Below are 26,032 nucleotides of genomic sequence, written 5' to 3'. Positions count from 1 at the left end.
TATATTGTGTTGCTTAGGGAATTAAGTCCCAGGAAAAAGTCTGTATGTGGTTTGTACGTGTCAGTACAGACGTACTAGCCAGCCTCCTCGTAGGCCTAATGTGTAATTGGCTCATGAGTCAGTGGTAACAACCCTCCCCCCCCTTTTTCTCAATGTTTTCAGAGAAGCAAGTTGACTTCAGAGATGCAGAACTCATGGGTACAGAAGGCTGCCCTGCCCGCATAGTTGAGAAAGAAAAGAGACCAAAGGGCAATTTGTTATCTGACCTTACAACCAATTTCATTTGGTCTATTTGTCCTTCTAAAGTGGGGTGCACCCTTGTTCCTTTCTCCAAGAAACAATATACAAGAAGTACCAGGCCCCTCTAAAGCATTTCCTGTGCTGTGTGCCAGATACAGTTTTCCTTCCCCCAGCCTTGGGCAGAGGAATATTACTGTTCTCCTTACGTGGAAAGGGAAATGAAGGCAAAGAGAAATGAAGCAGCTGTGCCCCAAGTCCCTTTTCAATTCAACAGAGCTAGCGCGAACAGCCCGCCTTCAGAGCCCAGACCTCACTCCGCCGCTGAGTTAGGTCCTAATGGACATCCTCTGTAGGGTGTGCAAGGTGAGAACTGGGAGGTGACGTCCGTGTTCCCTTTGTGTCCCTGCTCCCAGCCAGTCTTTGCCTGGAAGAACAGTAGATATGCTCTCTCTAGAAAGCCTCTGAGAATGCAGGTTCCTGTTGGTATCCTAGGACACATTTTGGAGGATGATAGAGCTTGGTTCCGCCCTCTGAGCCCCTGGTGGCTTCGTGTGTCTCTACCATCTTGCTCTATTCATTCTTATTGTCTTCTGAAGCAGGCTCTGGCTGCCCCATGTCCTGCCAGGTCTCCCGTATGTAGAGCTATGTTCTGCTCTAATGGCTATTCACATCCATGTTGAAGCAATCCATGAGGAATGGATAGTGTCTATGGAGACCTGTGGTAGCTGGATAAGATGAAAGCATGGGTCAGAGGAAGAGAGGGAGGCGGGGCAGAGCTACCCAGCAGTGCTGTCAGCATCCATGCAAGGAGATACGAAGGCTGGGTGGCTCATCCTGGGTCCCTGGCACACTGAGATACTGCTGTGTGCCTTGTGTGCCCACAGTGGGGAGGTCACAGCGGACACTTTCTCCCGTCTTCCTTTGAAGCATTTAGTTTACTTGGTCAGTGATCTGGAGGTTTTACTTTGACTATGAAAGTGCCACCAGAGTTATTTATCAGCAAATATTCCACAGACCACAGGTGTTAGCATGAAGGGTCTGGAGAGTAAGCCACTGCCTCTCCACCTTTGAGAGAGGAGAAACTGAGGCTGGTAAAAGATTCCCGGTTCCAGGGGATTCCGTGTCTTCTTCTGACCTCCAAGGGTATCAGTATAAATGAGGCACATAGGCAAAACACTCATGTGTGAAATATAAAAATAAATAGATCTACTTAAAAAAAAATCCCTATATGGGGCTAGAAGAGATGGCTCAGCAGTTAAGCGATGAGTAGTTTTCCAGAGGTCTGGGTTCAATGCCCAGCACCCGCATCCTGGTCTGTAACTTCAGTCCTAGGGGATCTAACACCCTCTCTAACCTCTGCAGATAGCTGCTGTGTGCACACAGTATATAGACACACATGAAGGCAAAACATCCATAAACATATCTTTTTTAAAAAGAAAATTAAAGTTTTCCCTGTCTTCCTGAACCCTGAGGTGCCCGTTTTGATAAAACAAGCATCTATGGGTCAGCACAGACCCATGGTCACTGGGCTACCTTCCCTGCAGGCCCCGGGGCTGCCTCTCAAGATGGGGACCAGGAAGAGGAAGCTGAGCTTGCAGCATGTTTGAGGCCCTCTGCTGTGTTTGTCCAGAGCTGACGACTTTAAGTGGGCCAGAGCACCGTGGCCATCTCTGATGAGACCGCCACCTTCTTCCCTTCCTGTGTCCCTTTTACCTTTAAAGGACATCACATGATAGGGATGGGGACGAGAGGAAAGAGCGCCCTGGCAGCTAGTCATGAGAACTGGCAGCCTCTCTGCATCCGCGGTGCCTGCTTCCTCTCTAGTCCCTGGAGCCACAGCCGCCAGTGCGCCAGGAGACAAGCCAACCTCAGGAAATGTGCGGACAGACCATAGAAGAGGTATACTAATGGTGATCAAAGAGGAGTCACAGAGTATGCCACCTGAGCCATTTTTCTGGGTATACTTGAGTGTCATTACATCCGTTCATGCTCGTGTGTAGCAGTCACTACTAACCATTTCCAAGCTGAAACTGTGTGTGTGAAGAACTCATTCCCCACCCTTCTTCCTCCCAGCCCCAGACACCAACATCCCATTTCCTGTCTGTGTTTCACTGCTCCCATGTTCCTAGCAGTGAACTCTCCTGTTAATCCTAGCTTGTTTCACTTAGCCCAGGTCCTCTAGGTTCATCTCTGCATCTATTCCTTTCCGAGGCTGAACTAGCTTCTGCTGCACACGGGTACATCCCACGATCACCTCCTCAGCCAATGACGGACACCCGGGCTGCTCCCTGCTTGGCTATGGTGGTCGGTGTTTCTGTGAGCCTGGGCATGCACCTGTTGCTAACAGCTCCGTCTTTTGCTTCCGTATCGGAGAGTCTGAATTTTAAAGTGAAAAGTTTGCGAAGATTCATTCCTCTCGGCTGTCTTTTAGTTTCCCTTTGCATAGCTACTCTCCAGCAAGGATATTACTTATTAAAGTTTAAGTCATTTCTCTCATAAAGCCAAATCTTTCTTCTCCCCACCTCCCCTTTTGTAACCTGACAGTCTCCTCCAACATGGTCTTCCTCCGTGAAGTAGACCAAACAACACCCCAGCCTAAGCCTCCCTTCGCTGTGTGCTGTGCAGTCATTTGTGCCCAGGGTCACAGGTGAGCTTGACCCTGAGCAGTCAGAGGTACTCATCTCTGTGAGCGAGTCTGAGCTTGTGAGTTTTTCAGCTAGGACGTTCTGAGGAAAAGGCCCTCATCACCCTGCTTCTTCTACATTCAGGGAAAACAAAGGCCAACAGGAGCCTTTTAGAGACAGGGAAGCCTGACCCCTGTTCAGATGCTAGCTGCCAGGATCACAGGCCACTGACAACCTGCAGGCATGGTAGGGCAGGCTCTGCAGTAGTAGTAACATTTAAATGAGGCACTAATGTTAAAAGCTTGGTATAAAATTTATGTATAATCTGAATATTGACTTCTTAGGGGAGGGTTTGAGAACCCTGCCTCCTATCATAGGATCCCTGCATGGGCCCTTCAGATTTGGGGTCACCTCTCCTAACTATAGAGACCAGATGAGGTTAGACCCCGGTAGTTAGCAGGTAACAGGGACACATGCTGCGACCCCCTCCTTAGCAATGAGTCACCTGCAGGGTAGATATCCTATGGAAAGGTCATTAGTCCCATCAGAGTGTGAGGTGCTCAGACCTGGAGACATTATGGGCAGGTCCACGCCTCCTGCAGCACCCCTACCTCAAGATCACCTTCTTTGGATAGGTCTCCTTTTCCTTTCTCTTCTTCTATAACACTTCAGGGCCTTTCAAGTTCTGCTTTGGTTAGAGGAGAGAATAGTGATGAAATTAAAATGACCCATCTGTCACAACACAGAGTTAAAGAAAGGGGCTCACAGATAAGTTACAGGTGTTGAAGTAGTGCAGCTTTTGTCTTCTAGACTACTGATTCTATTTATTTGTTGGCTTATTGGGACAGGGTGTAAACCAGGCTGGGTCTGAACTCTCAATGTGGCAAAGCCTATTCAATACCAATATGGCTGGCTAGACCACATTTTCACTGTTTGTCTTTGTCAGGGTTTTCTGTGAAGAGACACCATGACCATGGCAACTCTTATAAAGATAAGCATTCGGTCTGGCTTACAGTTCAGAGGTTTTCCATAATTGACATGGTAGGAAGCATGGCAGCACACTGGCAGACAGTGCTGGAGAGGTAACTGAGAGTTCCACCTCCTGACCAGCAGGAAGAGAGAGATATTGAACCTGACTCGAGCTCTGAGACCTCAAAGCCCATCCCTAGTGACACACTTCTCCCAACAAGGCCACACCTCCTAATAGAGCCACTTCCTGTGAGTGTATGGGCTCCATTTTCATTCAAACCACCTCAGTGTTCACTGGGAAAGGGAACTGGGAGGTTAGGTGCTTTGTTTTACTGCAATGAAAAAATAAAATGTAAAACCAAAATTGAAACCAATCACAAGCTCTCAGATGAGTTAGAATCCTATAAAGGAGACCGTGGCTGGCTTGGTTTCATCCACCTCAACACTCCAGTGCGTCTGTCACAGAAACAAGGGCAGTTTCTATAGAACTGCAGTAGATGCCCGCAGGGCTGTCTCCATGTGTGAGCCTCACTGTCCTCAGGCACCCAGCAGTGGTCCTCACTGCGGATGAACTTTGGATTTGAAAGCTCTCCACAGCTTGATGTGACTGGGAAGAGGTAGACCCTTTGAGAGGTGGGTTTGGATGTGGGCGCATACCCTCGAAGGGGCCCACGAAAGGCCAATCCCTTCCTCTCTGTGGTTTTCCTTTCTGACAATAGATGAGTGGTTTTGCTCTGCCATGTGTGTCTCCCATGATGCTCTGCTTCATCACAGGTGGCAAGGACCACTTAATTGTGGATAATGACCTCCAGAGCTGTCAGGTAGATCAAACGTTTTCTCGTCACACATTAACTGCCTGGGGTATTTTGTGATAGTGACAGGAGGCTGACAAAGTATAGAGTGCAGAGTCAGAGACCTGCATTTGGTGAGCAGGTCTCATTAACAGGGTGGGCCGTAGGGCAGAATGAGATTGGCATGCGGCTGAAGGACACAATATGAGGGGGGTACCAAAAGACGCCATCGTGAAGACAGATAACAATGAATGCATGCAAGTCCATGAACGAAATAATGAACTTTGCAGTTCATCTCAGTGTTGTTGATTTCTCCTTTGCCTTAGGTTCCGGTGTGACCTCCAGAGAGGCCGTGACATTGCTGTTCAATCTCTTCCACTCTAGAGCATTTGTTAGTGGATTGTTTTACTTTTATGACCTGACCTAAATCATTTTTGCATATTATGCCAGTTGTTTGGGGGGGGGGAGGGGGAACAACCTTCCAGCTGGGTTTGTCAGGTCTTGATGGAAGGATTACAGAAGGGATATTGGTTGTTACCATGGCACCTGACCGCATCAGTCTGTTTCCTATTGCTAATAGCAATAGTACAGAATGGGTGTGTTAAAAAGAAAGCGATGTTTATTTTGGCTCAGGATTCTTGGGGGGCAAAGTCGAGAGCCACGCTAGTGATGATTTCCCTGCCGGCAGAGTCCTAAGCTGGCTCGGGCTGCCATGACATGGCAGGAAACAGGACGAATATGTTCAGATGTTGAGGTGTCGCTCCCTCGTCTTATAAAGCTATCAAGACACAAGTCATGGGGGCTCCCCACGTGGGCTTATCTCACTGCAGTCACCCCTGGAAGATGTCATCTCTAAGCATCAGGTTGGGTTTCCACCGCCTCACAGTAGGCGTCTCACAGTAGGGGATAAACTCTAGAGAGAAGGCAGCAGACCATCGGAGGCATCCTCAGCCCCTGACTCATCACTGCTCTGCTGCTGCTTAGGGAGGTCACTTGACTCAGGTGGTTTTCATCAGAATTTACACTGTAAAAATGTCTCGTTTTGCCTTCATAATTGTATTTTGTATAATATTACTTTGAAACTGTAGGAAACATGGATATTCCTCAGAAATCTTGGATTTGTTATCAATTTACTCGTGTCTGTAGGGACTCTTGTTTCTTGGTTTCTTGTTCTAGTCGGAGCTCATTAGGATGTCTTGTGACCAGCTTGGTCAGTGGGTGCCCTTCAGTCTGGTCTCTGTGTCCTTCTCAAATATCTCTGGAGATCTGTGGGCCTTCGCTTGCTTCCTGCCAATCTATGACACCACACGTCCTTCTGCTATTCCTGTCTCAGAACTAGCCACAGCCCACAGAGCTCTGTTCTTTTCAGTAGGGAAATGGCATGCGTGACCACTGAGGCCTGTATTCTTGGTGGCCTTGTATCCTTGGAGTATTGTTGCTCTCTGGGGGTTTGTGGGGGACAGGTTGGGACTGTGCATCTGTGTCTACATAAGGTGCTCTGACCCTGGGACAAAAGTAGGCAAGTCTAATTAGTCTCACCGTGTGTGGGTTTCAGCCCAGAGCCCTCTTGCTGTAGCCAAGCAGTAGGTCTTGGTGACAGTGTACAATGGGGCAAAACTACCTGCCTTATGGTGGCCAAGAAGCAAGGGAGGGAAGGTGCTGGTCCCACTCTTCCCTTCAGCCGCTGTCCTTCAGTGACTTCCCCCCACTGGGCTCCACCCTGTTTAATGGTTCTTTCTTCTCCCCAAAGCCAGCGGCCAAGCTTTTAGCACATGGCCCTTTGGATGACACGTTTCCAGTCCACGACACACACGTGCATTTACTTCTCTATCTGCGTTGAAGACAGTTTACAAGGACAGCTAATTCCAGTCCTCAACCGAAGAGGTCTCAGAGTTCTGCCTTGCATCAATGGCCTTCTCTAGTGCTGGGAAAGCCGGCTTCTGTTGCTCCTGACGTATTGATACATTGGTCAGTGCCCTTGCGGCTCACCCATCTGCCTAATTCATTGATTTCCATCCCCGCATTGGGTACCTGCTCATATTTAGGTGCCTAGGGTGGGGCCACTCTGCCTATAGAGGCTTTTCATTCCCAGTGGGATGCCTTCCCCACTTGCTGAGCTCCTGCAGTAGTGCCTTGCCCTGGGCTACTCCAGGCCCTTCCCCTTGTCTCCTCCCTACACAAGCCATGCTCCTGTCCTTGCGACACTAGGTTAGAAGACCTCAGGGGAGGAAGGGTTGCATGATTTACTTTTAAAATCAAATAAAAAACGAAAACAGAAGTAAATACACAGGGGACATTAGGATCAGGAATGAAGAACAATAACGAACTTCACACAGCCACTAAGAATCCTTTAACTAGTAAGGTCTTTAGAGAGGAGATCTTCAAAATAAAAGCTGCAGAATGTTTTCGGCCATGAGCATATGAGCCCAGGCCAAGTGGGTAAGTCAGGCATCCTCATCAGAAACCAGGCTGTTTGCCTCGGCAGCGCAAGGGAAAGAAAATGAAGTCTACAAAATCAAAATTAATGGTTTTTTTTTTTATTTATTTCTTTTTTATTTTTTTTTTAGGGATTTGCAGGAAATTGGCCAGCTTAATTGCACTGTTTGGGTGTGTATGTGCTGAAGAACATAATTTTAAAGGACTGAGAAATCGTACAGCATCTTAACTCGGGTGGGACTGTAATTATTGCAATAACAGAATGTGGCTGTGTGTATATGTGACTGAAATGGGAAGCAGTTTGTAAAACAGTGCTTTAAAAAACAACAAAATGTCCATTCTGTCCCTCTGGACTTCCTTAATTATAAATACCAGGTAGCCCAGCGCAGGCTAAATATAGGCCTGGTGGCCATCTCTATTTATAACATTTTTAGGAGGAAGTCACCAGAGCAATTCAGAATTAATTTGGTGTGTAGGGTTTTATGGGCTCTAATTAGTTGTGTTTTTCTTAAGCAGGCCAACTGGGATCAATAGCGTTATATAACTGAACCCAGGGGACCGTGACTGAGACATGGACTCTTCCAGAAAGCCAAGGCCTTTGGAAGATGTCAGCCCAAAGAAAGCCCAGCAGCTCCAGAAGCCAGCATGCTGCAGCTGCAAAAGCGAACTGGAGACATCTGTGTCCAGCCAAGGGCGGGCAGGCTCCAGGGGCGATAAAGGGAAGGTTTTGCAGTCAGAAGCTACAAATCTACTCCCCATTCATGTGGAGACCTTGAAGGGGGACATTCCCAGGACTGCTTATCGGCTGTTCCCTTGAGGCAAGATTTAGCTGTAGCCTGGGGAGGTGGGATGATGTTTTCCTGGATTGGTCCAAAGTGTGCACTTAGGCAACTCCCGGAGGCGCCAGCTCTGGTCCCAGGGCTGGTGGACCTTTGGAAGACTCAGTGTCATCTGGGGTGGATGCAGGTTCTCAGCGGTGGCTCTGGTGCACATCAGACACGGATCCATGAGACTGTCACTCCTCCTTCATTCCTTCGAGTAACGCTGTCTTGAAGAATACAGGGTGAGCTCCAGCTGGCAGCCCATCGGGCTCGGTAAACATGAGAGTAAGTGCTTGTGCTTAAAATAAAAACTCAAGACTCCCCGCCGGCACTGCATGGAGTCCTCCCAGATACCGTTCCCATGCTCTCCTTCAGACCCTCCCCACGTGGCCCTGAAAGCTCTCCGTGCTCCCATCTGTGGGGTGTGCTCCTCATGAATAAACTCCAGCCACCTGAATGGAGGAGGAGCTGTGCGTTCTAGATAGCACAGAGGCTGTGTCTGCCCAGGCCACCAGCTGTCAGTTGGTCCCTCAGCTCCAAAGCATAGTAGTTTCCAGCTTCACAGCTGTCCTGGGTTGAGAACTAGCTGGGGGAGAGTAAAAGGAAGACAGCTGTGCCCAGAAGGGAAGGCTCTGTCAGTCCTCCCTCTGGACTCACACTTTCCCTGGGCCATATATAGGTGTAATGAGAACTGAGTCTGGGACATCTGAGAAGGCTTCCTGGAGGCAGTGATGACTTTAGGATAAGGTTAACGATAGCAGGAGCTAGTGGATTCAGCATCAGAGGACCAGCCTGAGCTCACACAGGACTATGAAGCAACAGGAGAGAAGGGTTCTTACACATGACAGTCTTTTTTGTTTTGTTTTGATTTTGGTTTTTCGAGATAGGGTTTCTCTGTGTAGCCCTGGCTATCCTGGAACTCACTCTGTAGACCGGGCTGGCCTTGAACTCAGAAATCCGCCTGTCTCTGCCTCCCAAGTGCTGGGATTACAGGCGTGCGCCACCGCGCCAGTCATGACAGACTCTCTTAAGGACAGAGGCCAGTAGGTGTGACAAGAGAGGTGGCCCAGTGTCCTCGAGGAGCTGGGTGGAATGGCAGTGTGGTGATGTTGAAGAGATGAAGGGGCCAGCTCAGCACCTTGGGACCTAGTCCCTGACAAAGGCCTGTCCTGTGGGATGAGGCTGTGGACCATTTAAGGGGTTGCTTTGAGAAGGTTGGGTGGTACCTTCCTCCATGTTGGGGGGGGGGCAAAGCGATGATGGTGGCTCTGGTTGTGTAAGAGTCCTCTGCTGACACCTGTGCCAAGCCTGAGAGTAGGGCCCAGCCCCCCATCACCTCGGCCATGAGAATGCCTGGTACTCAGGACCCATCTAGGTGGAGGGAAAGGAGGCTCTGGAGGAGCCAGTGGCCCGAGTTGGCCCTGGGGACAGAGGTGGAAGAGGGCAGCCAGCTAGCAGCCTCCTGGGAAAGGCTCAGCTTCTCTCCTCTCCAGCACCCAGAAGCCCCACCACCACCCAGGCCTCGGTACCAGAACCTCCATCCGAGGCCAGACCCCACTCACAGCAGCTTTACTGGAGCTACTTGTCTGTTTTTGAATATACTACAGTGGGAGCCATTGCCCAGGGCTTCTGAATCAGGGCAGTCAGCACAGGCCCCAGCAGCCCATTCGATATGATGGGTATGGGAAAATCAAAGGTTTTCTGGGCTTTGGTCACAAGCCCTGCATAAACACACACACACACACACACACACACACCCACCCCTGAATGTTTATGTATTTATATATATTCCTACACATTCATATACAAATGAGAAATATATTCATATATACATGCATGCATATATACATAGTCACAAACACATGTATATCTAAATACATACACTTGTTTTTTATAAATACACACATCTGAATATATAATAAACATGCATACATATATACATATATGTATTTTAATACTAGTATATCTCACTCACAGCAGAACAAACAGGTCTTCCTACAACTTGAACATCCATCCATCCATCCACCCTACACACAGAGGCACAATGGAAAATGTACCATTGAACTTGATGCATGACCCCACACATCCCCTGGAATCAGAAGAGCATCACTTGCTGAGATATGGGTCTCTTGTAGAGAACCTCCTACTGAGGACAGATGTCAGGTTTTTGGAGTCTCTGTGACAGCTACTGGCCTTTAATTGCACCAAAAGATAGAGGCTTGATACTTAAGAATTCTAGCTGTGTGATTAACATGCTATGTAGTCTTGAAGATATGACCTCACTGTTCTATGCCTCAGTTTCCCCTCTCTGCAAGACGAGGTCATACTTAACAGCTAGCTCCTTGGGTTGTGAATTGATCTGAACTTTTGAGTTTGCTGCGTGCGATGGGTGTCGTCCTCTGACGCTAGGTGACAGTTGAGGAGCTCCAGCGGGGGAAAGAATGGGGCAGTTCCATCCTCTTTGTCTGCCCGGTATCGCATATTACCTAGTGCTTTGAAATGTCTAACAGAGCCTCCTGGCAGAGAGAACTGAACTACATTTGACTCTTCTCTCTGTGAGTTTTTGATCTCATTTCTTCCAGTGTTCTGGTTGAGATCATTTAGCAAGGCCTTTAATGATGTTTTAATGATATTACCAATTTTATCAACTAATGTATATAGTTACATATTGATGCTGAGTAGCGAAACATGAGCATTTGATATTCAGCAAATTGTTTTATTGGATAGTGCTCTGAGAGACTGATTCTGATGAACACATTATGAAAATTCCATGGGCAAGAAAGGAGAAAAGAACATATTGGATTTTTTTATGTTAAGATTTAAGGAACAGTGTGACGCCTCCCACTGAGCAGGCAGCTCTGCTGATGAGGAGCAGGCCGGGCCTGGGAAGGGAGAGTGGGATGAAACAGAAAGGCCTCAGGTCCGGTGGGGCTGCCTTCTCCTGTTCCCACGGGGTGGGGGAGGGGAGGAGCTGCCCTCTGCTTGTGCATGGACACCTTTGTGGCATCCAGTGCATCTCTGTAATGACGACTCTTCAGAGCCTGGCTTGAGAGGTGGTACGCAGAATTGTGCCCACTGACCATAGGAGCAGAGTCAGTGTCTGGCATAAACTGTCTTAGCCCATGGCCCAGAGATAGCCCAGGATACACAGACAGACAGACAGACAGACCAGGATACACAGCCAGCCAGGGAACTGTGTTAATATGAATGTGAGTGTCAAACAAGGATAAGATGTTTCTGGGCTAAGCACGTAGCTTCATGGGACAAGCTTAGCTTATGTGAGGCTCGGTGTTTCATCCCCAGCACTCATTTTCTTCCAGAAAAGCCTTTATGCCTTCTGCCTCTTCTGTCTGTAGGAGCCCTTCATTATCTGAGGGCTCACATTTCAAGGTTGTAGTTACCCACAGTCAACCACAGCCTAAAGACATTAAATAAAAAAATTGCAAAGCACTTTATACATTTCATATATAACTTTCACTCTAATAGAAAAGTTATATACAGTATATTACATAGTAGATATAGTTATATTTATTGTGGTTGTTCTATTTTGTTATTAAACTCTATGCCTAATTTTATTAATTAATGTATGTGTAGGGAGATCATAATTATCTTTGGGGTTTGGTGCTATGAGTAGCTTCAAGTATCCACCCATGTTCTTAGGTAGGCGACTCCTATGTTCTTACATGTCTAGCTTCTGTCAGTCTGACTCTGAAGAATGACAGTCATCTTAGGTCTTATTTGTGTGCACATATGTCCTTTATTGTCGGCTGTCTTTGCTTGTCTTTAGACAGAACGGTCGTGTTGCTAATTCAGAAATTTGGAGTATTTAACATATAATACTGGGGCCTCAGTCTCCTCATACCATGGCCTCATCTTGAAAATGGAAAGACTGAGGCCGAGAGAGTCAGAATCTCAGAGCAATGAGATTAATCTGAGTCAGGGTCACAGCACAATCAGATATCATCCGATTGAACTGAGAGAGTGCACCCATCCATCCCTGAGAGTGACTCTGCCCGAGCCTGGACCTGCCACCCCGGTGTCCTGTCTTCTCTCCTCATGATGACACGGGGGAGGTCAGAAAGAGCAGTTCCAAGCCTGGGGTGTGCACCCTAGAGTCAGTGCTTCCTGGGCGGGGCAGGGCAGGTGAGAATCCAAGAAGGGCAGAGACAGCGGAGGAGAGAGGCCACGGGAAGTGGCTGCATAAGCTACCAAGTGGGTGTGACCGGTCCAGCAATGCTAGAAGCGGGACCTGGGAGGGGTCCCAGGGGAAGTGAAAGCAGGGACTTGGGCAAATATTGGCACAACCTGTTCATAGTGGTGACATTCACAATAGCCAAACGAAGAAGTAACCTGTGCCCATCAACATGTAGATGATGTATTCATACAATGCACTTCTGCCACTAAAAGGAAGGAAATCTTGACACATAATACAACATGGATAGCCTTGAAGTTGTGATGCTAACTAACCATGAGTCAGGCACAAAAGGGCAGATGCTACATGGCTCCACTGATGTAGGCAGAGCCTCACTGTGCTGGCAGCCAGCTTTGCAAGGGCAGGAGGACGCCTTGGCTGGTGCTCCCTTCTCGTCTCAACCCGCCTGCTGAGTTATACACGTGTCCAAACAGGTGCAGTGCTGCACACTGCTGACCCCAGCCCGAGGACATTTGCCTAGTTCGTATTATGGGGACCAGTTGTTCTTTTCCTTCTTCCAAGAGAACAGCTCATCGTTGGAGACCATTTCTAAGGCCACTTCTAAGGATGATCTCAGTAGCCCAGAGACAAGGGACAAGGTGGCCTTGGGACTTGTATCAAGGGAAGGAAGGGATGGCTCCTTTGGCTTGGCTCAGCTTCCTAGAGGCCAGTACTTTCCTGAGTGGCCTCCAGGATCTCTGGTCAATGGCTGGTGGCTCGGCATTGAGTCCATTCCTTTGCCAGCGAATTTCATTCACATGTTTACCTATTTCCCTAAGAGGGAACTGGCTTAAATGCATAGCCTTAAAAGACCAACAGTCATGTGACACCCACCAGGGATAGCTAGAGACTGCTTATAAGCAAGCTTACTAACTGCTGCTGTCTAGTAAGTCTTGACGACTGTCTCTGGTAAAAACAGGTCTACCATGCTCTAGCAGGCTTTGGATCACTTGTTTGAAGAAGTGAGCAATGAGATTCACCTGCAAGAAGAAAAAAGTACCTGTGTACAAGATGGAAACAGTGAAGTTTGTCGTGGCCAGAAAAGATGTCTTGAAGCAGAAAATGCACAGAGAATTAGATTTACAGATAACTGTGACCGAGTACTTACTACCTTCCGGGAGCCCTGCTAGCCCCTCATACATACATAGGTATCCCCTTCAGGTCTGGAAGTCATCAGTCCTGCAAAGGGGTACTTAGAGTCTCATGAGGAGATGAAAACCCAGAGAGAATAAGTCCAGGTTTTCCAATGGGAAAGGGTTAAGCTATGTGCACAGACAGATTTGTCCCAAACCATAGCATCCCAGACCTGAGGGGACAATGGAGGGGCCTTGAAGAAGAGCCAGAGGGCCAGTCCTAGCACCCAGTAAGAGCTGTCACTTGTTAGCACCACCTGAGGGTCCTGGCACGAAGAAGGTGACACTTGACTGTCACAGTGCTTGAAGTTCTTTGTGTGTAAGAACGGAACATGACAGAACAAATTTAAGGGGAGGGGCCTTGTATTTTTTGCCCATTAATTAATTTATTCACTTTGTATCCCAATCATAGCACCCGTCTCCCCCTGTCCCTTTCTCATACAGACCCTCTCGTATTCCCTTCCCCCTTCTCCTCTGAAAAGGGAACCCCTCCCTTATCGCTCCATCCTGGCACATCAAGTCACTGCAGGACTAGACACATCCTCTCCCACTGAGGCCAGACAAGGGGGCCCAGTGAGGGAAGCAGGATCCTCAGGCAGGCAACAGAGCCAGGGACAGCTCCTGCTCCAGTTGTTCAGGACCCGCATTAAGACCAAGCTGCACATCTGCTACATATGTGGGGGGCCTAGGCCCAGCCCAGGTTTGCTCTTTGGTTCTTTCAGAGTCTCCAGAGGTCCAGATTAGTTGATTCTGTTGGTCTTCTTATGGAGTCCGTATGAGGGGCTTTAGTTTAAAGACAGAAGGCTGTCTTCTAAAGGAAAGAACAGGACACAGTGGCACTGCCAGGCTGCCTAGCAAAGAAAGCTGAGGAACTCAAAGAACCCAGCAGAACCTTGTTTGCATACTGTACCATCTTACCCAAAGCTGTGGAAATGGCCACTCATAACATCTGAATCCCCTCAGGTCTCTCCTCAGGACTGTCGTCTATTGGGCTATAGGATATAGCCGACAGAATGGTTGTGAGGCTGGGGCAGTCAGAGTGTTTTATTGGATAAACTTCAGTCCTAGTTAAATTCAAGAGGAATCAATAAGACAAAGCAGTCCAGGGGAAGGTCCTGGTATCCCCATTTTACTCACAAGGGATGGCGATGAACAGGGATGGTCCTTACTCCCAGCCACACGGCTGATGCGTGCAGCAAGAGTTTGAGACTTAGTCTGACTGAAACTCTCTAAAAAAACCATCACCTCTAAATTGCTGTGAGGAGAACTGCAGTAGTATATGTACATGCTATGTAAATTGGATAGCACTATAGTACTGTAGTATGTACTTAGGAGTCATGTGTATGCATAGACACAGATATGCCTACTGTACATACATGCATATGTACAACAACAGTTTAAGTTAAGCACAGTGGGAGATCAACAATGATAGTGAATAGAGGAGTGGTAAGACACAGCATTTCCCATTAATTGTCTTCTACCTCAGTCGACTACATGTAACTCTGCAAGTGTGAATGGGTACAGAGGCGGACCACTTGCTCCTTATCCCTCTTGAGTAAGATGCTCAGGTGCCTGAGGAGGGTCACAAGAGGCGCCTGTGTAACTTCAGTCCACCTGCATTTACAAACTCTGCTTTTGAGGCCAGTGGCTAACCAGTGATGTAATGCGGCCAGTGACAGCTAGGATACAGACCTCTGAAAGCTATGTCCTCATACTCAAGAGTCATTTGACTCTGGGCAAGTCAACATGACAGGGAGGGCGTGAGCATGGACCTTTCTTGAAGATGGCAGAATCAGGCCACAGGGCCTCTCTCGACATAATGGAAAATTGGGACACCCCAGGGGGCTGCGTGTTCTCATCTGACCTCTTACAGTCCCGGGGCAGATGGACCTGTGTGTTTTCTTTGACTTCCTCCATGTACTTGAGAGTGAGTGCCCATTCTTAGAGATTTTTGGTTTACTCATGGTGGGGAGAGGAAGGGGAGTGTTTATAATGAATGTTTTGGTGTAGACCTGACTTGACAGTAACTTCACTATCTCAGTGATACTTGACCCAAAATAAACACTAACTCGTGTCCAAAAAACTTGGCCACAATTGTATAAACTTAGACAATATTAACCAGTGAGATGTGTGTGCTTGCTCTGAATCATTACCTTGAGTTGTTTATCTGAAGAGAACTAACCAAACCATCCTGCAGGTTCCTAAACACTGACCGTGTGCCAGAGGCAGGGAAGGAGTCTCCTCTGGAAGCTGAACTGTGGGAGGGAGAGCTTTTGAAACATCTTTGAGGTATACTAGAGAATGATAACTGCTTCTTGTTTTTTTTTTCTTGCAGATCGGAAACCTGGATGATTACTATCATTTTTACCACAGCAAGACCTTCAAGAGATCGACCTTGAGCAGTAGGGGCCCCCACACCTTCCTCAGAATGGACCCACAGGTACATGCCTCCAGGCAGTATTCCTTCCCAAGGATGAGGGCATCTCGCTCTGCCCTCCTCAAAGTAGACCATAATTAATGGGTTTCTAGTCTCAAAAATTAATTTCTGTATTTACGTTGAATAGAAGGTGGCAGAGATAGAGCAACATGTCAGATCCCACTAAATGCTGTCAATGTTTGTATCTTTATCAGACTTGAGAAAAATACTTGACTTTAGTTAAAGTGTTGAAATCTATCAATATTTTAAAAGGGTTTGGAAGATATCTCAGGGGTAGAGCCCTTGCTCAGCATGCACAAGACCTTGGATTCACCCTAATGTGTGTGTGTGTGTGTGTGTGTGTGTGTGTGTATGTCTTACCAATAAACCAAATCCTTAAAGCAAATACTTAATAATGAAATTAGTGATCAGGCAGAGAGAAAGTCTTCCAGTCATTATATGCATCTTGATGGTTCCCATTGATTTAAATACTGGAGCAGTAAGTATGACTTCTTCCTTAAAATTTTATGTGATCTCTTTCAGATTTAAGTAAATTAGTTTGAAGTTTTTGTGTAACCCACGTTGACTGGGTCAGTAAATTATGCTTCCTTTCTACCTATATTTGGAATTAATGTTGGCAAATTTTAGTCAGCAGATACTCAGTAAAGATTACATGTTCAGCAGGCTGGTGGGCCTTTCACAGGTTCATTTATTCAGAAGGTGCTATTTAAATACCTGCTGTGTGGTTTACTCTGCCTCCAGCAAGGGCAGGGAAGCCGGCAGCTGGGCTGGCCAAAAATGAAGCAACACATTTGGTCACAGTGTGAGCCGCAAGCCGGAAGGGAAAAGGACATGCGTGTGAGGAACACTACCAACCACAAGGGGGTGTGGCCATTGACAGGTAGGCCACTATGTATTTAAACATAGTAGTCATCTTATCTTAAAAGCAATGCTCAAAATGCCAGTCTGAACTCACTGACTGGCACATGAAATAAATTCAGCCATTTCCAGAGAACGTTTACAATAGTTTCCGTGGAAGGAAAGGGTTTAGGTGTTGCCACAAACCACTCTACTGACCATCATGGCTTCACTGTGATGACAGAGCTGGGGGAGGGGAGAGAAACAGTCCCTCCCTGGACACAGTGATGAATTACTCTGTTCTGGGCCATCGCTCTATGGGCATTCTGGTTTGAATGTGGCTTGTGTAAGTGGGGCACAGGAGGCAGAGTCCTGAAGGTATTTGTGAATTCATTTTATAGGTTGGGTGAGAGGATGGATAGATGGATGGGTAGGTGGGTTAGGTGGGTGGGTGGATGGATGGGTGGATGGATGGGTGGATGGGTGGATGGATAGATGGATGGATGGGTGGATGGATGGATGGGTGGATGGATGGATGGATGGATGGGTGGGTGGGTGGGTGGATGGATGGATGGATGGGTGGATGGATGGATGGGTAGATGGATGGATGGGTGGATGGATGGATGGATGGGTAGATGGATGGGTGGGTGGATGGATGGATGGATGGGTGGGTGGGTGGATGGGTGGGTAGATGGATGGATGGATTGGTGGGTGGGTGGGTGGATGGATGGATGGGTGGGTGGATGGATGGATGGGTGGGTGGATAGATGGATGGATTGGTGGGTGGGTGGATGGATGGATGGATTGGTGGGTGGGTGGATGGATGGATGGATGGGTGGGTGGATGGATGGATGGGTGGGTGGATGGATGGATGAGTGGGTGGATGGATGGATGGATGGATGGGTGGGTAGGTGGATGGATGGATGGATGGGTGGGTGGGTGGATGGATGGATGGGTGGGTGGATGGATGGATGGGTGGGTGGGTGGATGGATGGATGGATGGATGGGTGGGTGGATGGATAGATGGATTGGTGGGTGGGTGGATGGATGGATGGGTGGGTGGGTGGATGGATGGATGGGTGGGTGGATGGATGGATGGGTGGGTGGGTGGATGGATGGATTGGTGGGTGGGTGGGTGGGTGGATGGATGGATGGATTGGTGGGTGGGTGGATTGATGGATGGATGGGCAGACTAATGAAGGGGTAGATGAGTGGGTGAATACATGGGCGAATGAGTTTATGGGAAGGCGAATGGGTGGGTGAGTGATTGAGAAGGTAAATGTACTACTGATGGATGGATACATGATTGATGGACGATGCTTGTGTGGATGAATAGGTAGATTAGTAGGTGGATAGATGAGCAGATGGATAAACACAAGAATGGATGAACAAATACAAAGACACAGATAAAGGACATTCTGCTAATTCTGTTATTCCCTCCGCCAGGAAAGGAATGTAATGTTTATTAGCAGGTTTTTATGTGTCTGGGCATTTTAAAGCACACCATCTCACCAAATTACACGGCTTATAATTATATCCACTTGTGGTCACAATACAGAACAGGAAGAGATGTTTTCAGAGGAATGAGGGCATTTCCTTCCCCTAGGAAGTCAAGCCATAAGCATGGCTGCTCACACTTCTAGAATGGGAGTAATTAGTCCTCAGGGCCCAGAGAGGAGGGCAGCGGGAGCCAGTGCACAGCTGAACACAGAAGAGGTGCGCCGGGCTCTTGAGTGGAGAATGAGCCATCGCCTGTCTTAGGGAAAGGCTAAGCTAAGACAGAAGCTAGCAGCACACCGCCCTGCTACGGTTTCACCCTGAGCAAGCTTTATGCCCTGTAAAGATGGCATGCTTCCTATTCACCTGAGATCCCCAGGTCTTCAGATTCCCACCTCTCGGGGAGTTAAAAATCGGGGCAAGTATTTGTATGGGGAATGCTCTGACACAGGGGCTCTTTGATAAGAGACTTGGTCCCCAGTCCCTTCCAAAGGCGCTTCCAAGAATTAAAACTGCTTCTTGATATTCAGACAAATACAGAGTCAAAACAAAATAGGAGACATACAAAGAGGCATATAGTATTCTCTTTTAGACCTTTGTTGGGTTTTGTTTGGGTTTCAGGTATCGGGCCTTGAACTTAGGGCCTCCTATAAATAAAAAGCAAGTGATCCGCCACTGAGCTATGTTCTCCATGCCCTTGTGTATTTTTTAATTAGGAAACAAAGTCTAGATAACTTGCCTTGGCAGAACCTTTGATCCTCCTGACTCAGCCTTTTGAGTGCTGAGATTACAGATCATAGCCACCAGCCCTGGACGTTTTAAACCTTCCTGAGGTACTTAGCTGGGAGTGCCTTTTTTTTTTTTTTTCAAAAACATGAACTGAATGATTGTGGGGTGCAGAGCTGCTGAGTAGTTCTTGTATTGGGGAGGCCTTGGTGCTGCCGGGGCAGAAGGCCCATGTATGAGCCGTGCAGGCCAGGTGGCAGGGACATATTCCCAGAGTTCCCGTGGCTGGAAGCCTTAGACCTGCCTGTGGTGTGCAACAGCTGAGCTGGTCCATTGGTTCATGTTGGGTATGTTCAGTTTGGGTCTCCCCCGAAAAGTGTTCCCCAGGGATTAGTTGTTTCATTTATTTGAGACAGGGACGCCTTCTGTATCACAGGCTGCTCCAAAACCCACTTGATTGCCCACGGTGACTTAGAATTTACGGCAAGCCCTTCTGCTTCAGCCCCCCAGATGCTGGTTCTACTGTGGTGAGCCATCATGCCCTTGGTTGTATCCCTGAAGTAAGCAGAAGGAAGAACAGACTTCCTAGGGCAAGGCTCTGGCAGTTAGTTTTTTCCAAATAAAAACTCCTTTTACCTAGTTTCTTGGTTCCTGGCAGGGCGGCCATCAAAGCATCCTGCCAATAAAAAATAAAGAGGAAAAAGGTGAAAAGCCTGCCGGTCTCAGCCCTGCCTGAGACCTGCCAGTGATTGGCCGACCGTCTCCCTCTGTTCTAATTAAAGCTTCACCCCAGGGAAAGCCTATAGACCAATTAGGAATTCCGAACCGCAGATGAAATACCTCTGTTTACATAGTCTACTTTTAAGGCAAGCCAAATGGTTCCACTGTCCGTCTGATGAATATTTTACCCAGTCATTTCCAGTTTGGTGAAATTAGCTGTTTCATAGAATTTAGTATTGTCCCTTATCAGAGTCATTTTCTTCCATTAGCCTTCTCTGATACCCTTATGCTTGGAAAGGTCTATAATTAATATTATTAGCCAAAGGTAAAGATGATTTAATATTATTCAGGGACATTGGAATGTAGTGGCCCATGTGCTGGATGGCCAAGCTGGAGATGAATGTTACAGGCTTAGGATGAAGTCCAGTCCACTACAGATGGTATTTTATTTCAATTACCTTCGGTTTCTGTTGTATCAAAGAGGTTTGATGAGTGATGGGATTTACAGTCCACCCCAACATCATATAAAACGGATGGCGTGTACATTTGTTTAAACAAAACACAAGGGGGAGGCAGCGAAGGAGGGATGCTTGTCTTTATTTACACACAGACACACACTCACATCACCATGCTAGGCAGCTTCCTACCCTCACCCTCTACCGACTTCTATGTAGGCCAGCACCGTCTTTGCATTCTTTTACACATAAAATGATATGTATTTTATGTATGTGGGTGTTTGCCACATGCATGCAATTCCTGTGGAAGCGTGGGATCCCCTATACCTGGACTTACCAACATACAGAGGAGTTGCCCTGAAACTGGAGTTGTTAGCCAACATACAGGTGTTGCCCTGAAACTGGAGTTGTTAGCTAACATACAGGTGCTAGGAATTGAACTTGGGTCCTCCGGAAGAGCAATCGGAGCTCCTAACTGCTGAGCTATTCCCTTCTGAACATTCTTAATTAAGCTTGGTGTGATTTCCTCTTGAAGGGGCCATTTTGCTTGGCTTTATTGATCACTGCAATCACAGGGAGAACAACCGACATGTTCCCCGTGCACGGTACCGGTCCCTGGGTTTCTCTGAAGGCTGTCATCTAAGCAAAATGAAACCATTTGTTTTTAACTTGTTCTTCTGCTGAACGTCTGCAGAAGGGCAGATGTTACAGAAGCCTCAGCCAATAGCTGAAAGGGCTCACAAATTTTTTAAAAGTTACTCGTTCTGACTCTGTTCCAAGCTGGCTTATAGTTTAGACGCTGCTGCCTGTGTCTTCCAAACCTTACATTTTAGCTAGATGACTCTAGTTCAGCCCTTTCCTTTGGTTCTCGGCCAGCTGGATGATGGAAGTGGAAAGATGGAGATGTTATTGGAGAGAGAGCTTCAGCGCCTGTTTCCGGACTGTGGGGACCTTCTAGGTGGTGGCTCCTGGTGGGGCTTAACGCTTCCCAGTTGCAGTGTGATTTGGGGGGCTGCAGCGGGCATTCTGCTTAGTGCTGTGGGACTTTGCCCCAGAGCTTAATCAGAGCTCAGGTTTCTTTCCAGCGGTGATGCAACATTTAAACAGATCTTTCCATTAACCACAGATGGAATTTTATCTGACAGTTTGTGTGTGAGGGCTGTTCACACACAACAGCAAACAAACAGAGAGTTCCTGGCAGACAACAGCTCACGGACAGCAAGTGACCACAGTGGTCTTGGGGCCAATGGACTACGTCCGTAAAGGGCAGGCTGTTCCAGCCCAGGATGGATCTGCCCACATGGGCAGGGACAGCGCTTTAGCACCCTGACTGGAGGTCTCCCAAGCTCGGGGCTGTCTCTCCAGACTTGGAGCACAGCACAACTGATTTCAGGTGCATGGCTGTTGGCAATTGGCAAAGGTTTGAATGTTAAAATGCACCTCAAAAGACAATGTTTTATAATTTTATCTGCGTATCTGGCTCTCCTTGGTAACATCAAAGGCCTCACAGCCCCAAAGAGAGGTTCTCTTTTGTGTTCTCTGGCTTGAGTGGCAGCTGCCCCCCTGACTAGCTTCACTGGTCGGGGCTAGCCCTCTTCCTGTATTGCCCAGTCCACGTCCTGATTTTTCTCACCTGGATTACAGCATTGTTATCCAGGCTGTCCTCTGGTGAGCTTCCTTGTTGCCTTTGACCCACAGCTAACCTCTCCACTCCCAAGGGGGTCTATGAAACACCCTGTTGCCACTGTCCCTTGTGGGCTGTACTCCCACCACCTGTGCCCCCACCCCAACCACATCAACCTTCCTAGTCCTCCCTGATGACCTCATACTTCTCTGCTGTTCAGCGTTTGCACAGGTCATTCCCTATCTTTCTCTATCTTTCTCTTTGCCACCTCTCTCTGACCTCAGATATCCTCGCTACCAGGGAGCCAGTCAACATCCTCAGGGCATAGTCTGCTCTTCCTACAAGTTGTTTATTTGTGCTATAGATTTAGCCTGGAATGGGTGCACACCACAGTATTCGATAGCAACAGCAATCACTATCTGTAGTTTGCTTAGGATCTGGCCAGTGACAGAAACAGAAGTGGCAGGGAGCTGCATAGGGTATCCCTGAGTTCTAGAATGGGCTGGGGGTGAGGGGGTAGGGTGCGTATCTAGTGTGCTACGACTGATAGAGCCAATGGAGAGCAATGGGAAGGCAAGCCAACCAGATTGATGGATTCCCCTGGGAAGAGGAGCTTGGTCACTGAAATAGGATTCCTTGCCAACACAATACAAAGCTGCTGAGAGCCAAGGCCACATCTCACAAGCCCAGCAGTCGCCCAGTAAAAGCTAACAGATGCCGAATAAATGTTTATTGAAACGTCTCTCCATTTCCACAGAGCAGGCTCGTGCAGACAATGGCTACCTGTCTTCGTTTACATATCAACCGATTTCTATCTAAATGCTTTAGATATAAATTGCGGTTCACCCTGATTCTGTGATCATAAGACCCACATGGGAAGCTGAGCTAGGAAAGCCTCATCACATGTTGCTGAAACCAAAATGATAGACAAGGAAGTGTGGACCGGTGTCTGCTAGAGTCGTTGTGACAGACAAAGGGACACAGACTGGGTGGCTTGAATAACAGATACCTACCTGTGTCCCACAGTTGTGGAGGCCAGGAGGGGAAGGGGAAGGTTTGGCTGGGTGTCTCTGTGAGGTCTTTTTACACATGGCTGTGTTCCTGCTGTGTCCTCACATGGACTCCCTCTGTGCACATCTGTGTGCTAATCTCCTATGAGGACATCAGTAATAACGGATGAAGGCCTACCCTAATGACCTCACTTTAACTCAATTTGTCTCTTTAAAGACTGTCTCCAGAGGTTGGGGTGTGGCTCAGTGGCAGAGAGCACTTGCCTAACATGTGTGAGGCTGTGGGTTTGAGGCCCACAGTCTCATTCTGAGATACTGGGGGTTCGGATTTAACATAAAGTAGAGCAGTGGCTCTCAGCCAGAGGTCAAGTGACCCCCTCACAGGGGTCACCTAAGACCACCCAAAGGTATTTGTATTATGACTCATAGCAGTAGCAAAATTAATTAAAAATTTGTTTTGAATTAAAAACAAAAATAATTTTATGGTTGGGGATCACCACAATATGGGGAACTGTATTAAAGGGTCGCAGCATGAGGAAGGTTGAAAACCACTGAGCTAGAGGGAGACACAATTCAGTCATAACCATCGACCCAACTGGGTTGTGGCTGTAGGCTTTGTTTGTTTTCAGTGACTAAGCCAGTGACCAACAGTGGGGAAACTGTACTGTCTGTGTCCTTCAGCAAAGTGAGAAGGAACTTGGGAATGATGGACAGCTTCAATTTCTTAACGTACCCCCCACCCCAACATACTGCTCATATGACTATCTGGTGAAGCCAGGATCTTCCAAACTGAATTCAAGAAATGCCTTCTATAATGTTTTTCTGTGGTTGCAGGTGAAGCGGTGTGTGTGTGTGTGTGTGTGTGTGTGTAGAGGGGAGGGTTGCTTCTCTGTTTCCTTGGTGACGTGAGAGGGTAGTGATGGTAGGATTCTAGGCTGAGTTAGGAAACATTGTATGTCCTGGGTTTCCTAACTTTTTCCCACTGTCTACTGCCATGGCTTTCCTGTTGGCGATATACAGTTGGCATAGCAACCTGGCATTCCCTCCATGCAAACCCCAAGCAGAGGAAGTGTACCACTGCAGGTGAGCTCATGCATCCTACTAAGATCAGCTCAGATGAAGCCAGTAACCCAGGGCAACAATTCTCCTGTCTTCTAAGGGGGTGACAGCTGTCACTCCCATGCCTCGCACACACAGTTCTCCTGTCCCCAAAGAGGTGACAACTGTCACTTCACTCCATACCTTACACACACCATTTTCTTGCCCTCTAAGGAGACGACAGCTGTCACTCCCATGCCTTGCACACGCAGAGACAACCCCTTTGTCCCCATGAGCCTTGCTTTCACCTGCCACTGTTTCATTTAATCCATGAGTTGTATTTCCTTGATCTGACATAGCACATTGTTTTTAGTGTAAACTGTCAAAGTGACCAGACAACCCTTTTTCTTTAGAGACAAAAGGAGACAGGCAGAGGAAGTTAAGAGATATGGAGGAGCTAGAGAGGGTGGCGCATCTCTGTCTTCTCAGAATATTCCATCACTGAGGGGACCAGGCAGGGACATGCAGATGGGAACATAGTACAGGGGACACCAAAGCCTTACCTAGAGAGAGCCATCACTCCAAACAAGGGGCCCTTAGTCTGCTTGGAATTGTGGGTAGCACCTGAGAATGAGAAGCAGAATGGAGGTACAGACCAAGCACAGTTTCTTCTCTCTCTCTTTTTTTTTTTTGTTTTTTTGGTTTTTTGGGTTTTGTTGTTGTTGTTGTTATTTTTGTTTGTTTGTTTGTTTGGAGACAGGGTTTCTCTGTGTAGCCCTGGCTGCCCTGGAGTTCACTCTGTAGACCAGGCTGGCCTCAAACTCAGAAATCCGCCTGCCTCTGCCTCCCAGAGTGCTGGGATTACAGGCGTGCGCTACCACTGCCTGGCCTAAGCACAGTTTCTTAATGTTTAAAATTTTCTCCTTCGGTAAAAATGCATGCTTTTCCTTTTATGTCTTAGTGATGTATATGACAGAAGAGGAGGGGGGGCAGAGGTCTGTCTCTTCAGTGTTTGCTTCATGATCCTAATTGCTGTGGGAATGAGGCCCCTGTGACACTCCACTCAAAGTTGTAGAGCAAAAGCACATGCCCTTTCCTGGAGTCTTTCCCTAAGGTTCCCAGAAGCCCAGGACTCCTTCCTCTCCTTTAGGAACAAGAGCCTGGCTTCACTCCCCCTCAGGGGGTGCAACCATTGGTGAGGACTGTCCTCACTTACCTCTCCATGTAGCCTCTTGTCCTTCAAGCAGGCTGAACGTTGGTCAGTGGAGCAGCTGTCACTGGAGACTACGCGTGACCACGCCGTTGAACACAAAGGCTCAGAGATGGGCTGGCCTGGCCCACACACATTTATGACTTGGAAATTCAGCAGGGTGTCAGACTGTCTACCCAGGCTTATTTCCTACAGCCGCTCCCCTCTGCAGGAGGGCTTTGGGATCTGATGGTTCCTAGACCCTGGGAACATAGCCTCTGACTTCCTCTACTGATTTGCATAGTGTGTAACCGGGTTTCCTTACCACACAGAAGTCCTTTTACATTTACAGACTAGAGCATACTTTTATGTATGTATGTATTTATTTTATGTAGGTGAGTGCTTCAGACAGACCAGAAGAGGGTGTCAGATCTCATTACAGATGGTTGAGAGCCACCATATGTTGCTGAGAATTGAACTCAGGACCTTTGGAAGAGCAGATGGTGCTCTTAACCACTGAGCCACCTCTCCAGCCCTAGAGCATGCTTCTCTTTTTTGGAGGTGAAAAGGCCCAGGGAAAGGAGAGATGCCAGGAGCTGTCTCCTTTGCATTGGATACAGCTGTGTACGGAGCACAGAATCCATTCAAGATTCAACAGAGACCCTCCTCTGAGTGCTTTAAAAAGTTAACCAGCTTGGTTCCAATGTGTCCCTCTTCCTGATAGGATTTGTAGGAGCCTTCAGTACAGAGGACTCTGGGAATGTCCTTTGTCACCTTAGCTGTCTTCACACTGTGGATGGACCCTAAGCTCCCTTATAGAAAGGGGGCTCCCTGAGGAAGCTTGCTGGGGTGTCTGAGGACATAGCCAAACCCTTCTGGGCAGGAAAGGGCTCAACAGCAAAGCAAGCAGAGTTTTATGCTCTCTTTGTCAACACCATCACATGGGCGGATTTTTCAAAACAGCCCTTTGTTGCTTATGACACCCAGGACCAGTGTGTCAACTAGGCTTCTAGTCTGGCAGCGCGCCTCTGGCTCACAGAAGAGGAAGCAGCTACAGCTGCTCTGGGACTGTATGAACAAGGAGGCAGCGTCAATGAGTCTTGACACCCGCGGGGTGTTAGCTGCACTCCCTTCAGAATCTCCCACGCTCCCCACCCCAGCCCTCTCTCTGCCTCCAGGTCTCAGCTTGTTTGTGTGGGCTCCTGGGGCTGTCTCTAAATTCTGTCTCATCTTACACAGGAGGACAGCCGGAGAGGCTGGATTTTAACTTGACTTCTAGAACAAAGTCGGATG

The 26,032-nt window shown here is 47.9% G+C and overlaps 1 protein-coding gene across 3 annotated transcripts in view; it reads left to right on the top strand.

The window, feature by feature from the left end:
• Window positions 1-26,032, top strand: part of Pcsk6 (proprotein convertase subtilisin/kexin type 6) — a 191,113-nt gene that overhangs the window by 29,627 nt on the left and 135,454 nt on the right. For all 3 annotated transcript variants that reach the window (XR_007973956.1, XM_052161235.1, XM_052161242.1), the window contains exon 2: window positions 15,542-15,646. Coding sequence is in view for 2 of the 3 variants with exons in the window: in XM_052161235.1 (XP_052017195.1) it covers window positions 15,542-15,646 (105 nt within the window). In the remaining variant the exon portion in view is untranslated. The remainder of the gene's footprint in view (window positions 1-15,541; window positions 15,647-26,032) is intronic.

Source organism: Apodemus sylvaticus, chromosome 1 (assembly GCF_947179515.1).
Source record: "Apodemus sylvaticus chromosome 1, mApoSyl1.1, whole genome shotgun sequence".
Taxonomy (NCBI): Eukaryota; Metazoa; Chordata; class Mammalia; order Rodentia; family Muridae; genus Apodemus; species Apodemus sylvaticus.
This window is presented reverse-complemented; position numbering and strand designations above follow the sequence as displayed.